This window comes from Haliotis cracherodii, unplaced genomic scaffold (assembly GCF_022045235.1).
Source record: "Haliotis cracherodii isolate W230 unplaced genomic scaffold, xgHalCrac1.p SCAF_11, whole genome shotgun sequence".
Taxonomy (NCBI): Eukaryota; Metazoa; Mollusca; class Gastropoda; order Lepetellida; family Haliotidae; genus Haliotis; species Haliotis cracherodii.
The window spans coordinates 9,674,650-9,688,876 of record NW_027266266.1 but is presented as its reverse complement, the minus strand read 5'-3'; the positions used below and the strand labels follow the sequence as shown (position 1 = coordinate 9,688,876).

The 14,227-nt window shown below is 40.5% G+C and overlaps 1 protein-coding gene across 1 annotated transcript; it reads left to right on the top strand.

Annotated features, from left to right (window-relative positions):
* Window positions 1-3,602: 3,602 nt before the first annotated feature.
* On the top strand, window positions 3,603-14,227 carry LOC139454808 (uncharacterized; the record flags this gene model as incomplete). Its single annotated transcript, XM_071236433.1, has 4 exons — window positions 3,603-3,611; window positions 3,721-3,760; window positions 5,272-6,513; window positions 14,124-14,227. Coding segments are annotated over exons 1-4 (1,395 nt in total), but the record flags the coding sequence as incomplete, so codon positions are not given.

Genomic DNA, 14,227 nt, shown 5'->3' with positions numbered 1-14,227 from the left:
AAATAATTTAATTTTCAGGTGACAACTACACAAAGAGTATATAATAAATAGGATATGCCATATGTCGAATGAAATAGCATGTTTCTCTCATCGAGTGACGGGGGAAAAGGAGATATTTTCTCGAGTGGCGTCACACGATGAGAGAAACATGGTTTTCACTCGACACATGAAGTAGCCTCAATGACATGCACCGATGGCATTACAATACAGTTCGATATCGATAGTTACAGTTGCAAACATGCCGATATTGACCGGGATAGGACATGTAGTTAGGTATCCTATACTCGTGATCCTCAACGGATCAGTCGGGGATTGATCCTATTGATTAAAAGACAAAACCATCCCAATGATAAATGCCCAACGATCGATCTCCCGTTAGCTCTCATCAAATTGTGTGTTTGTTCTTCGAAGCGTTGTTCCTCATTTGAATTAACAGGAAAGGAATGTATTTATTTATTGTTAAAAGACAACACTTTTGGGGTTTTTTCAAAGGTTTTTGCGTGTCGATAGGATGGGGTTCCAGTGACCCTCTTTGAAACAGTGAGTAAGTAAGTGAGTTGGGTTTAACGCCGCTTTTAACAGTATTACAGTTATATCATCAGCTTAATTTGGGAGGAAAGCCCGATGTGATGCAGGTCTCAGACGTTTACCACTTGGTGAAACCCACGAGCACGGGTATGGTGCTGACAAACCTAGAAACAACGGGGCGAATCGGGTTTGCCAGTCTGCAATGTCTTTGTTACAGTGTAAAAACTATTCCATTAAAGAATATGAACAATGGATTGAGATGACAACTATATAGCTCTTTACACAAAGGCAAGTCTTAGCGCAGTCGAACATACATTGAATTTAAGTGTGACTCTTCAGTTGGACCATTTATATATATACCGTGCATTAGACAGGGGGCATTTAAGTTCCACTTTATAACACATAAGTATTTGATGCCAGAACATTATGTCACTTAACCAGCAGACTTACTACTGTGCTACTGTTGCCTATTGGCTGATGAGTGAGTGAGTTGGGTTTAACGCCGCTTTTAACAGTATTCCAGTTATATCAAGGTGTGTCAGCTAAATGTGGGAGGAAAGCCCGAAGTGATACAGATCTCAGACGTTTACCACTTCGGTGAAACCCACTAGCACGAGTATGGTGCTGACAAACCTAGAAAATAACCGGGGCGAACCGGGATTCGAACCCACAATCATAGGTTTCTGGTGTGCCTAAGGAACGCAACTCTGCACAGCGAATCGCGGCGCTTTAGATGACTGGGCCACCAGTGACCCCCTTTTAAACAGTGAACAGTCTTCTCCACGTGACAAAAATCGCATTTTGCTAACCTTGTCGCTGGTCAAGATCATCACTGGAATTTGAGCCTGGAAAAGCATCCTATACTCTGCTCTTCCGGATTGTCATTAGTAGCATCCGAGACAAGACAACAAGTGTAGCGATTGGTTCATGTGCAGTTATCTTGTTTCTTGTACATGACGCCGAACAACGGCGACTTCAGGAAGTAAGCCGGCAACTAAGGGCAAATGTTTATTGAGTAAACTGTGGAGCTTGCTCGTTTCCTAAAAATGTTTGTTTACTTTTATTTCACCTTTTAATGGGATATTTGCATCCTTTGGCAGTTGTGATCGCTTCTGTTATTGTTTAATGTGAGCTTAATCGAAACCACGCAATTAAATATCCAAAATGGGTTATAGTTGAGGATACATTTGTCATTCCTGTTCTTGAGTTAAATGTTAGCTATCAATCTACACAGCAGAATTTGCCATGATGATATGATGATGATGATGATGATGATGATGATGATGATGTAATATTAAATCAAACAGTTTCTAACAAATATTTATCTGTAGTTATAACCGTTAAAAAAACTGAATGTAGATTCACTGACATTCTTAATGTACGTCAGCCTCTGCTGTCATAGGGGGACATGGTCAGAATACCCTATGCAGAGTTACGTCCCTTACTTAAGTCAGGAGCTACTAGTCGTGGGTTTGATGAAACGTAGATGGTCTTGAAGATGAGGTGACATGGCTGGGTCTTTCAGATAGAAAGGTATAAGGACGAGTCATCGATGGCGCTGAGAGGCTGGATAAATGGGAGTGAGTTGGGTTAAACGCCGCTTTTAACAGTAGTCCAGTTACATCACGCCGTATCAGCTTAATGTGGGAGGAAAGGCCAAAGTGATGCAGGTCTTAGACGTTTACCACTTCGATGAAACCCACAAGAACAGGTATGGTGCTGTCAAACCTAGAAACATAATCGGGGTGAACCGGGATTCGAACCCACAATCATAGGTTTCTGGCGTGCCCAAGGGACGCAACTCTGCACAGCGAATTGCGGCCACCCGTGCACCCCAGCTGGATAAGAGAGGAGGTGAGGTGAAATTGGGTTTAACGTCGCACTCAAGATTATTGCACTTACATACACGTGTGTGTGTCCGGATAGCTTATGCCGGTTTTATAGTGCTAGCCCTCTGAGCATTAGTGAGTGAGTTGGGTTTAACGCCGCTTTTATGAATGTCAGGTTAATGAAGGAAGAAAGACCGAGAACGTTTGTTTGTTTGTTGTTTAACGCCGCAGTCAGCAATATTCCAGCTGTATGCATCTGTCTAAATAATCGAGCCTGGGAAGGTTTATGTTGGAACGAATGAATGTTATTTTACACCGCAGTCAGCAATACTCCAGCTGTATGAAAGCAGCTGTAAATGACAGACTCTGGGTTGGGTAGTGAGCAACAACCATCAACGATTGCATATGATCACAGTGTGATATGATCCCCTTGAGTAACACACGATTCACAACATAAATAACCTTTCATAAATTTGGAAATTACTCGATTATCCAAATTCAATCTTCAAGTATCCTTTCTTTACACTGAAAACACAAATTGTTATCTCCTACTTCACGAAATTAAAAGACGATTGACGAATAGTCATTATCCAATATGACTAAATACATAACCTTTGCGCATCACTCGGGTTACAGTATAAACACGCTTGAAACGATTGCACGTCTGACCTGTGCCAAACACACAGCGCAAAAACGCTTTGCAAATGAAACTCCATTAATACCTTGACGGATCAACACAACGGCATGATTATTTTAGTTCCTTACGAGAAGTAAACAAGTGTACCATTGATTTCGTTCTTAAAAAAGATATTAGATTTTTTTCATTCTGTGACGTGATCTTGGTATAATACCTTTAAAAGCAGAAATAATCAACTTGAAATATTAATCGCTGGTCGATCATATTTTTTCCAAGGGCTGCAACGTTTGAACTGATCGAGCAATTGCCAATAGAAACATAAACCATATTTTTAAATCACTCTTGTTTAAAAAACCACGAAGATAGACGCGTGAAGTAAAATATTTTGAAAAGATCAAAATCTCATCGAAATCAACATTTAAAATGGCAGTCAAACAGCATCCAATATTGGCATGAAAGTACCCCGAATTGAGGTGGGGTTGCAACGAAGAACAAAATTTCAACGTAATGGACAAAGGGCACACACATCTAAAATCGTTTATACAGTAGGGTAGATATACTGGAGTAGCGAAGCCTGCTGTGTACACACAAGGGCAGTGATGATGACCATGGGTGAAGTCAGTGCCGTGATACAAAGGATGAAGCCAGTAATGTAAACAATGGGATTATGGCTGATTTACTTAGTATACTTAAAAAAACAAAAGTCAATTATGTTTTCCATTCCAGGCCATCTTCATCGCCCTGATCCCCATGCTTGCAGTAGCAGGTAGGTGATGTGTTTACCGTCGTGCATCCCCACTGTTTAATGGCGTAAAGTGAAAAAAACATGAATATTAGTGTATGATGTTCATCAATAAAATCACTGTTCCATTTATAAACACAGACATTACATAATTTATTAATAGAGAAAGACAGAATGAAAACAAATCTTTTGTTGTACATATATAATAGCTTCATCATCTGTAATAACATGATCTGCATTGACGTATAACAGCAGGTCTACACAAACAGGTATGTAATGAGTGAGTGAGTGAGTGAGTGAGTATGGTTTTTCGCCGCTTTTAGCAATATTCCAGCAATATCACGGCGGGGGACACCAGAAATGAGGAATGATATGAACAATATTGTCATGTATATGAATATAGGTATAGTCATGCATGAATTAACTTATTGTGTTAGAATACATACACTAATAATACGAGTCACATTTCCCGCATACAAAAATACGGATCATTAGACTACTTAAAATAGGGAGAAAATATAGTGATTATTAATTTTATAACATCCTTATTTGTAGTAGTTGCGAATTTGCCTCTGACCTTTGTAGTCTTGGGTCCAAAGCATCCATGCATCTAAAGTACAAAATTAAGTTTTTTAAAGAAGCTTGATCCATTTTACGAACAGGTGGGTCATGTTTGGTATCTGACAATCCTCACGTCGATTATCTGTACTCTTTCTCCCATTACCTATTGTCATATTTCTCCCACTTTTGGGTGAGACCGTTCGGACATTACGTTTATCTGCTTTGTCGAGCAGCATCTATGGGGATCAACACACTGGACACTTCCCTCTAAAACATAACGTGATCCAGTTTACGACGTCATCAAGTTGCGAGAGCACTTTGAATCACCGGAAATGACGTCATAGCAGAAAATGTTTTAGCGTGAAATAAAACAAAACAGGCTTTGTTCTTCATTGTTCTTCAAATTATGGCTTCACGATCGCATCCAAAAGTAGGAGAGATATGACAACCGGTGTTTGGAGAAAAGGTACAGATAATCGACTTGAGGTTTGTGAGAATATGCGAGAAATACCAAACTTAACCCACCTGTTCGTAAAATTGGTTTGTCAGACATTTTAGAGGCCGGATTCTATTCAGGGAGTCATCATTATTAAAATCTGAGTAAATATTTTTAAAGCTTGTACATTTTATCAACATCCTTAAAGAGGCTTTACATAGTGTTGACATGTTATATGTCTTTTAAGAAACGTGTATTTAAAGTTTTTAAGAACGTCTAATTAGAATTAGCCTTGACCGACCTATGCTTGTCGTAAGAGGCGAAAAAAGGGATCAGGCTGTAGGGCTCGCTGACTTGGTTGATGGATGTCATCGTATCCCAATTGCGTCGATCGATGCTCATGGTGTCAATTACTGGATTGTCTGGTCCAGACTCGAGTATTTACTGACCGCTTGAATTTCGAACTAAACGTCAAATGAACAGACAAACTAAAGAATATTCCATAAAGAACTGTGACGATCATGTAATTGTTTTTCAGGACAAACTATGCCAAGTCAGTACGGACGGGATTTTGTCGTCATCTTCACGAAAGGTCTCAACCAACACGGAGGAACCCTCAAATTGATGATCGCGGCCCTCACGAACGCTGACGTGACCATCACCAATTCCTTATACAGTATCAACACCACATTATCCATCCCTGGCGGGGAGTCAAGGACCACTACTCTGACCAACGACATTGCAATGGCGGCTTTGCTGGTCATAGAAAAACGAGGCGTCCTTGTTCAGGCCACCGCGGAGGTCTCTGTCTACGCCTACAACTTCTGTGGTTTCTCATCTTACTCCTTCAACGTCTTGCCCGTCCCTGTCCTTGGTCACCGGCATTATCTGGCATCGTTCGGGTACGTAAGAAATACAGATATACCAATATTTGGTGTAGTAGCAACGGAGGCTAATACGGTTGTGTCATTCAAGTTCCAGCTCACGTTGAACGGCGACTGTGGTACAGTTCTTGGCGACCTTCTGGGCGATGGTTATGTCTACAACATCACCCTTAATCAGCATGAAGTGTTTGAAGCCAGCTGCACTGGAGATCCTACGGGGACTTTGGTATCGAGCAGCAAACCGTTAGGGGTTGTGTCTGGGCATCTTGGTAGTTTTGTTCCTGTAAACGTAGGCGGGAGGGACACCTTTGCGGAGATGATACCCCCGACGCATTTGTTTGGCCAAAGGTACGTACTCCATGGACCAGGTAGAGATAGGGAAGCTGTGTTTCGTGTTCTAGCATCAGAGGATGACACAAACTTAACCACGTCCGAGGGAGACGTTCACGTTTTGATGGAAGGACAATTCTGGGAAGTAGATCTCGAATTAAACAGAACCCTTTGCATACATGCGTCTGGCCCTGTGATGGTCTTGATGTACGGGAAGGGGGCTACAGGAGGGCCCAGCAACCTAGGAGATCCCTTCATGATTGTTGTACCCCCTGTTGAAAGATTTACTGAGGGTTTCGCCACGGACCTTTCGGTTTTGGATGGAAAGAACTTCAAGACACATGTGACTTTGGTCGTGAAGACAGCCTATGCAGACACACTGCCAGCGGATTATGACACCGATGGTGTGCCATCATGTCGGTATTCTGTTGCAAGGGGGTCTGTGACCGCTGGGACGCTGAACTTTGGCCTTGGGCCCGGAATTCCCTATGCAGCATTGGTGTACTCCTATTCTCACTATGAAGGGAATGGCATGTCGATGGGAATTGCGAGACAGGCCAATGGCTGTAAGTGTTGTTTCCTTACAAAATATTCATATCCTAAAAAAACTAAACTTTGTGACTCCAAAATCAGCGTCCACAAACTTTGTTTTTAAAAAGCATTTATGTAGATATTGAAAATGTAAATAGAAGCGACAAACGTCTGTAATAATCACAAGAAAAGAGCCCATTCTACGATTCCGACTATATCATAAGCATGGGTTAATGAGTGAGTGATTATGGTTTTACGCCGATTTTAGCAATATTCCAGCAATATCACGGCGGGGGACACCAGAAATGGGCTTCACTCACTGTACGTGGGGAACCGAACCCGGGTCTTTAACGCTTAAAACACGAGGCTACCACTCCGCCCCGCATGCGTTAATGAATCAATATCAAATAGTGATGACGCCAGGTATTCGCGAAAAGGTGAGCGTATTCTGCTCCACCGATGGCACCCGTCGCAAACCTAGGTATAGGGGGTCTGTTGTTCACAGATTGTCACGGAAACATATGTTACAAGTCAAAACAGGAAACTGCAATATTGCATCATATTTGTCACTGATGCGTCAAATTTGGAAATGTCCCCAACGTGTCGACCATACAACCGTTTCTAGTCGTCCAGTCGTCTAAGGCGCCGCGATTCGCTGTGCAGAGTTGCGTCCCTCGGGCACGCCAGAAACCTATGATTGTGGGTTCGAATCCCGGGTCGCCCCAATTATGTTTCTAGGTTTGTCAGCACCATACCCGTGCTCGTGGGTTTTACCGAAGTGGTAAACGTCTTAGACCTGCATTACTTCGGGCTTTCCTCCCTCATTAAGCTGACACGCCGCGATATAAATGGAATACTGACTGTTAAAAGCGGCGTTAAACCCAACTCAATCACTCACTCACTTAAATGTTATATGGCCTTTTCAATCAAGTTTTGAAAAAGAGACGAATGACGCTCATTTTTTAAACTTTCGTAGAAAGTTGCTCGATTGTACGTCGAAAGTTGTGACATGTTGACACTAAAGTCTGGAGCTGCTGGAATATTCCTTGACACAAAGACAAAGTTGACTATTGTTAAGTTGAAGTCATCCGTCTTGTCATACTGTCTAGGGGATAGTGTTTTTCTCTCTGAATCTTTATACGTTAACATTAATGTCAGCACCATACCCGTGCTCGTGGGTTTCACCGAAGCGGTAAACGTCTGAGACCTGCATCACTTCGGGCTTTCCTCCGACACGCCGTGATATAACTGGAATACTGTTAAAAGCGGCGTTAAACCAAACTCACTCACTCACTAAATACAAAACTGATAATGCGTTTTCTCTTGTCTCCCCTATGTCTAGCTCATGTGTGTATAGCGGTGGTAGGGAATTGGCTATTGGAACATTATTGAACGATAGCTGATCATATAAATAATGTTATAAGCTTCACCATTACAACCATTATTTAAAAGTACAAAAGCTGTCAACTAAATCAAAGACCTGCCAAACTTCAACAGTGGCGGTGTAAATCGATTGTAGGATTACTTAAATATTTATCGAACAACTTTTGAAGGGTAAATCTATTGTTATCTATTGTTGTATAACGCTTGCGAAATCCATTCTGAGACTCAGATTGTATCTTATAACCCTGAGGGGATTCCGGGGTTTAATAGGTCCCCAGCAACCTATGTTGATCGTATAAGCGACTAAACAGATCGAGTTGTCAGACACGGTGACAGCGTACCCCGGCAGCGTGGACAGTTGCTCACAATACAAATCACCGGATTGTTTTTCTTTTTTCAGTAGTCATAATGGGAATAGTCATACAGGAATAAACCTGCGCATGCATAATCATAATAGATGCATGTTTTCCTTGACAGATTCACATGCATTTTCACTTTCACATGTTCACATATAAAGACGAGCAATTACATATAAACTAAGGAAGAGAATATATGGATGTCAACTTCTTTATTATGAGGAACACAACGTTTCGGAGTATATGCTTACTCATTCAGCAGGTGATTGAATGCCTTACTTACTTACTTACGTTTAGAGATTTAACGTGCGCTCTCCGACTGGAGCGTATTTCGCACACGGGCCCGGTCGGGCCATTTAGCGTGGTTTTGAAGGGAAAATAAAGGTGTTGCAACCAGAGGGGGGTTTTAGTGGTTGCTTATATAAGTTTTGGAGATTTTGAAATTTGGAATGCATGCCTAGGGGTGTGGTAGTGTACTAAGGGAGTGTGTTGGTGTGTGTTTGTTTGTTTGTTTATGTGGTGTGGTTGAGTGTTTTTAGATGCGGATTATTAGATTGGTTTTAGTTAAGTATACGCCTAGTGCTTTAAATTTTTCTATATTGTTATGTGGATTTAGGATTGATTCTAGGGTTATGGCTTTATCTAGTTTTAGATTTGTTTGGAGTGTTGCTCGGTGGGTTTGGTAGTGCGTGAAGTGTAAGAGTGCATGTTCTATTGTTTCCAGGTGTGGGCAGTGTGGGCATTTTCCGGTTGCGTGTTTTTTTATTTTTAGGAGTTGACTGTTTAGTTTAGTGTGACCTGTTTGGAGTTTGGTGATTATTCTATCAATTTTCTTGGATGGATGGAGGATTTTAGGTTTGGTTAGAGGTTTTTTGAGGATTTTGATTATCTGTGTGTTTGTTTTTAGGTATGTCTTATGCCATTTTTGGGTGATTTTACGTTTGTTAATGCTTTTGATCTCTGCTTTAGATATTGGTAGATTAAGGCTTATTTCAGGAATTTTGAGGGATTTTTTGGCGGCTTGATCGGCGTTTTCGTTTACATATATTCCTACGTGGGCTGGGATCCAGATAAATGCTATTTGTTTGCCTGCCTCTGTTAAGTTATTTGCGCTTTTGAGTATTTGGTTAATGAGTTTAGGGCGGTTTTTGGTGTTTTTATTTTGGAGGGCCTGTAGTCCACTTAGTGAGTCTGTGAGTATTAGGATTTTTTTATGTTTTTTAGCATGTTGGTTATGGAGGGCGGATGCTATGCCCATTAACTCTGCAGTGAAGATGGATTGGTTGTTTGGGAGTCGATAAGATTGAGTGTTCCTATTTGGTTGTGCTATGTGGACTCCGAAACCAGTGCGATTTGTGATCGGATCGGAAGATCCGTCTGTGTAGATGTGGCACCAATTTGGCCAGTTTTCGTGTATGTAAGCTAGTGTGGTGGATTTAGCTATGTTTGGATCGGTTTGTTTGTTTATTGAGTTTGCCAGAGATGTGTCTATTTTGGGGATTTTTAGTTTTGGGGTAAATATATTTGATGGTTTGCAGTTTTGTTGGAGGTTATCTATTTGGTTTTCGTTTAGGTAGTTGAAAATTCGTTGAGATATTGGAGTAAGTAAAGGGTGCTTCCTAGTTAGAGCCTGGTTACGAGGGCGGATATTTTCGTTTATGAGGTTTTGGATGAGAGGGTTTGATTGGGACGAGGCCCAGAAATTAAGGGTTAAGTGTTGCCTACGTAGGTTTAGTGGCATTTCTCCTGTTAAGGCCTGAAGTGAAGTGAGAGAGGTGCCATGTTGGGAACGTGTGACTATTTTAAGAGCTTGGTATTGGATTGAGTCTAGTTTTTTGGTTAGGTTATTGCTAAGCGTATCATAGATCGCACATCCGTAATCTAATTTAGACCTAATTAGTGATGTGTAGAGAGAGAGTAGAGTATCTTTGGAGGCCCCCCAGTTGGAGCCGGTGAGGCATCTTAGTGCGTTTAGATGTTTGCTGCATTTAGTTGTTAAGTTTTTAACGTGGGCCTCCCATGTTAGGTGTTGATCGAAGATTAGCCCTAGGAATTTGGTTTGTTTTTGGAACTTAATTGGTTTATTGTTTAATTTAAGATTTGGGGTGGTGTGTTTCATTTTTCGGTGTTTGAAGACTATTCCTGTAGTTTTTTCGGAGTTTAGGGAGAAGCCCCACTTGTCTGCCAATTGCTGTATTTTATTTAGGGATTTTTGGAGTAGATTTTGGGAAGTTGACATACTTTTTGTGCGGATCCAGAGGGCTCCGTCATCTGCGAATTTGGATGTTTTAATTTTAGGGGAATGCCGCGAGGCAGATGGCACATATATGTACATGTAAGATAACAAAAGTAATATGATAACAAAAGGTGGAAACTTAACAAGGAGGCCAACAGATGATTGTCGCTGACAGGTGATTAGCAATAGACAATGGAAGCCCACACTTAACAGTAATTAGCGCTCATGGTTATGGACAACTAAATTGTTTGATAGGCATTACTTAGAAGTTGACGGATGACAAGGTAGACACAATTTTATGGATAACAACTTCTTTAATACTGTAAAAAGCGACGTTTCGGTATATATCCTTATACCGTTGTCAAGCAAGACTGAGTGAGGGACTTAAATCAACAGAGATCAAGACTATTTCATCCCATCCGCCTACTATGAACTCATCAAGCATTAATCACTTATCCTGTTTAATTGGCTTCATGTCCCGTTGGCTTCCACCTGTGTGTTTTCTGTCCATCGTGTTGTGAAAGTATTGCCCCTTTGTTGTCAACACCTACCTATGTTATCCCACTCATGTATACAATTGTTGTTACTGTTAGTCCTCTACAGTTAATCTTCCACCTACTATATATATTCTGTACTAAATTCCTCACTCATTCTACTAAGTCTACGCAGGGAACAGCTAAGCTTCAATTTCTGGGCCGCGTCCCAATCAAACCCTCTCATCCAAAACTTAATAAACCAAAACATCTGCCCCAAAAACCAAGCTCTAGCTCGTAAACACCCCTTACTTACCCCAATATCCCAAAGAATAACAAACTACCTAAATGAACACCAAATTAAAAAAATTAAACAAAACTGCAAACAATCAAATATCTTCACCCCTAAACTTAAAATACCCAAAATAGACACAACACTAGCTAGCCAAATAAATAAACAAACCGACCCAAACATAGCTAAAACTACCACACTAGCATACATACACGAAAATTGGCCAAATTGGTGTCACATTTACACGGACGGATCCTCAGATCCGACCTCCAAACACAGGTTTCGGAGTCCATACCACACAACCAACTAAAACCACACAATCCTTCCGACTCCCAAACAACCAATCAATATTCACGGCAGAACTAATGGGCATGGCCTCAGCCCTCCATAATCAAGAATCCAAAAACCACCAAAAAAATCCTAATACTTACCGACTCCCTAAGTGGACTGCAAGCCCTCCAAAACAAAAATACCAAAAACCGACCTAAATTAATAAATCAAATACTTAAAAGCTCCAACGACCTAACTAAGGCAGGCAAACAAATAACCTTCTTGTGGATACCCGCCCACGTAGGAATATACGGTAATGAAAACGCCGATAAAGCAGCTAAACTATCCCTCAAAATCCCAGAAATAAGCTTAAACTTACCCATCTCAAAATCAGAAATTAAAAGTGTAAACAAGCAAAAAATCACAAAAAATGGCATAACCTATATCTAAACTCAAATAGCCAAATCAAAAAAGTGTTCAGCAAACCACTAACCAAACCAAAAATTCTCCATCCATCAAAAAAAATCGTCAGAGTAATCACTAAACTCCAAACAGGACACACCAACCTAAATAACAACCTAAAAAAAAATTAAAAAACACACTACACGTAACTGCCCACACTGCAAACAACTAGAAACCCCAGAACACGCACTCATCCACTGCACACACTACCTAGCACATCGAACCGCATTACAAACCACCCTCAATCTAAACAAGGCTCTCACTCTAGAAGCAATACTAAACCCACAAAATAAACTAGAAAACTTCAAGGCCTGAGGCGTATTCTTAATCAAAACGGAACTAATAAAACGCATCTAAAAACACAATAACCTACCAAATCAAAAGCACATAAACCACTTTCGCTCCTTTGGGAAACACATTAAAGGGCCCGTGTGCGAAATACGCATCAGTCGGAAGCGCACGTTAAATCTCCAAAGTAAGTAAGTAAGTAACTCACTTATTCCTGCTTGACAACGGGATTAGGATCTGTACCGAAACGTCACTTTTTACAGTATTTAAGAAGTTGTTATCCATAAAATTGTGTCTACCTTGTTATGGACAACTGGAAGCCAGCCCTTAAATTATCATTGATTGGTAATGGACAATAGGCAAACGGGAGGGCGGGGGTAATTAGATCTGATAGGTAAAGGAATAGAAATAGCAATAAAGTCAAAGGAAAGGCAGCTGGATAATTAACACCGACAAAGATAAAAGCAATAAGGACTAAGCGTATACTCCGAAACGTCGTGTTTCGTCATAATAAAGAAGTTGACATCCATAAATTCTCTTCCTTCTGTGTATGACTTCGAAAATGCCATTCAAAGACTACATTAAAAAAAATATAAACATACATACGTTCATAAAACCAGCAACAAGCAAGCATTTGTCAACACAAGCATAAACAAGCATAAGTTTACAAAACCGCTGCATTCTACACATCAGTCAAAAAGGACCGCGTCCGTGGTCTAGTGGTGAAGCCCGAAGAGCGGAAGGTTCGGGGTTCGATCCCCGGCCGCATTACACCAAAAAACGTTAAGAGATGGTACCTATTGTTATACTGCCTGGCGCTTGGAGTTAAGGGGCTAAAACAAGGACTGGTCGGCTCGGAGTCAGTATACTGTGTCTGAGTGGGGTATTCATGTTAAACTGCGGCATGGTATCTCAGTGAGCTAAAGTACTCTAGGAAATGAAAAAAAAAAACTATTTTTCTCAATTTAAAAATCGACACAAAGTGTTACGTAGCTGTAAATACGAAATAACAAAACAACTCGAAAAGTACTAGTCTGGATTTGCTAGTTTGATCTCAGTGAACAATACAAAATGTACTTTACAGGAGGTAATTTGTCAGCACTTTCAACATTGAAAAATAAAACTAAGTCCAAATTGACATAGCAGAAACAGACTATAGGCATTATGCACCTGTTCTCACCTGTCGTCAAGGTGTCATAGGTCACCTTGATCTACTTACACCTGGTTATGCCCTGTTTCACAATAATCTGTTTTATTCACATTTTTACACACTTTTACGTGTAAAAAGGCATAAAAACATTTGATACGCTGTATTTGTGCCACGGCCCAATTAGTACTAATTTAGTTGTTTGAATATTTACGTATTTTGTATATTAACTGCATTTATTTAAGATCTGAGGTCGAAATAACAGGTTTTTTTCATTTCCGTGAGTACTATAGCACTATAAAAACATCTTTATGAGGCAAGAGAGTTAACTGACTTTAAAACTCTAGTTCCTCCCTTTCCAAATTTGGCTGGAATTTCGTGACCGCCTTCGTTACAACTGAAATATTGATGAGCGCGACGTTGAAAATTAACATACAAACAAAAAGACAAACAGTATGTAAATAGTCACACAGGCGTACTAATTAACGCTGGCAATGGAACAATGTCTCCGTTTGTCTGTCTGACTGTAATAACAGCTTGGGCCTTCAGTTTAGATTTTTTTCCAATACATGATCTCTACATATTTATATGAATTAAACAATAAGCATAGCATTCATTTCAATCTTGAAAATTGGCAACTGAAAAATAGTGGATTAAATCGTCTGTTTTATTGTGTATGCAGTGCTGGAGACCTCAGCTACAACTTGTAAATGTGAATATGTGACGGTTATTTTTCAGTGTGGCGTGAGTGTCCTGAGAACCTGTGTTTGAACAATGGGACGTGTACTGATGATATCTTTAACTACACCTGTACCTGTCTGCCTGGCTTTACGGGGATGCTG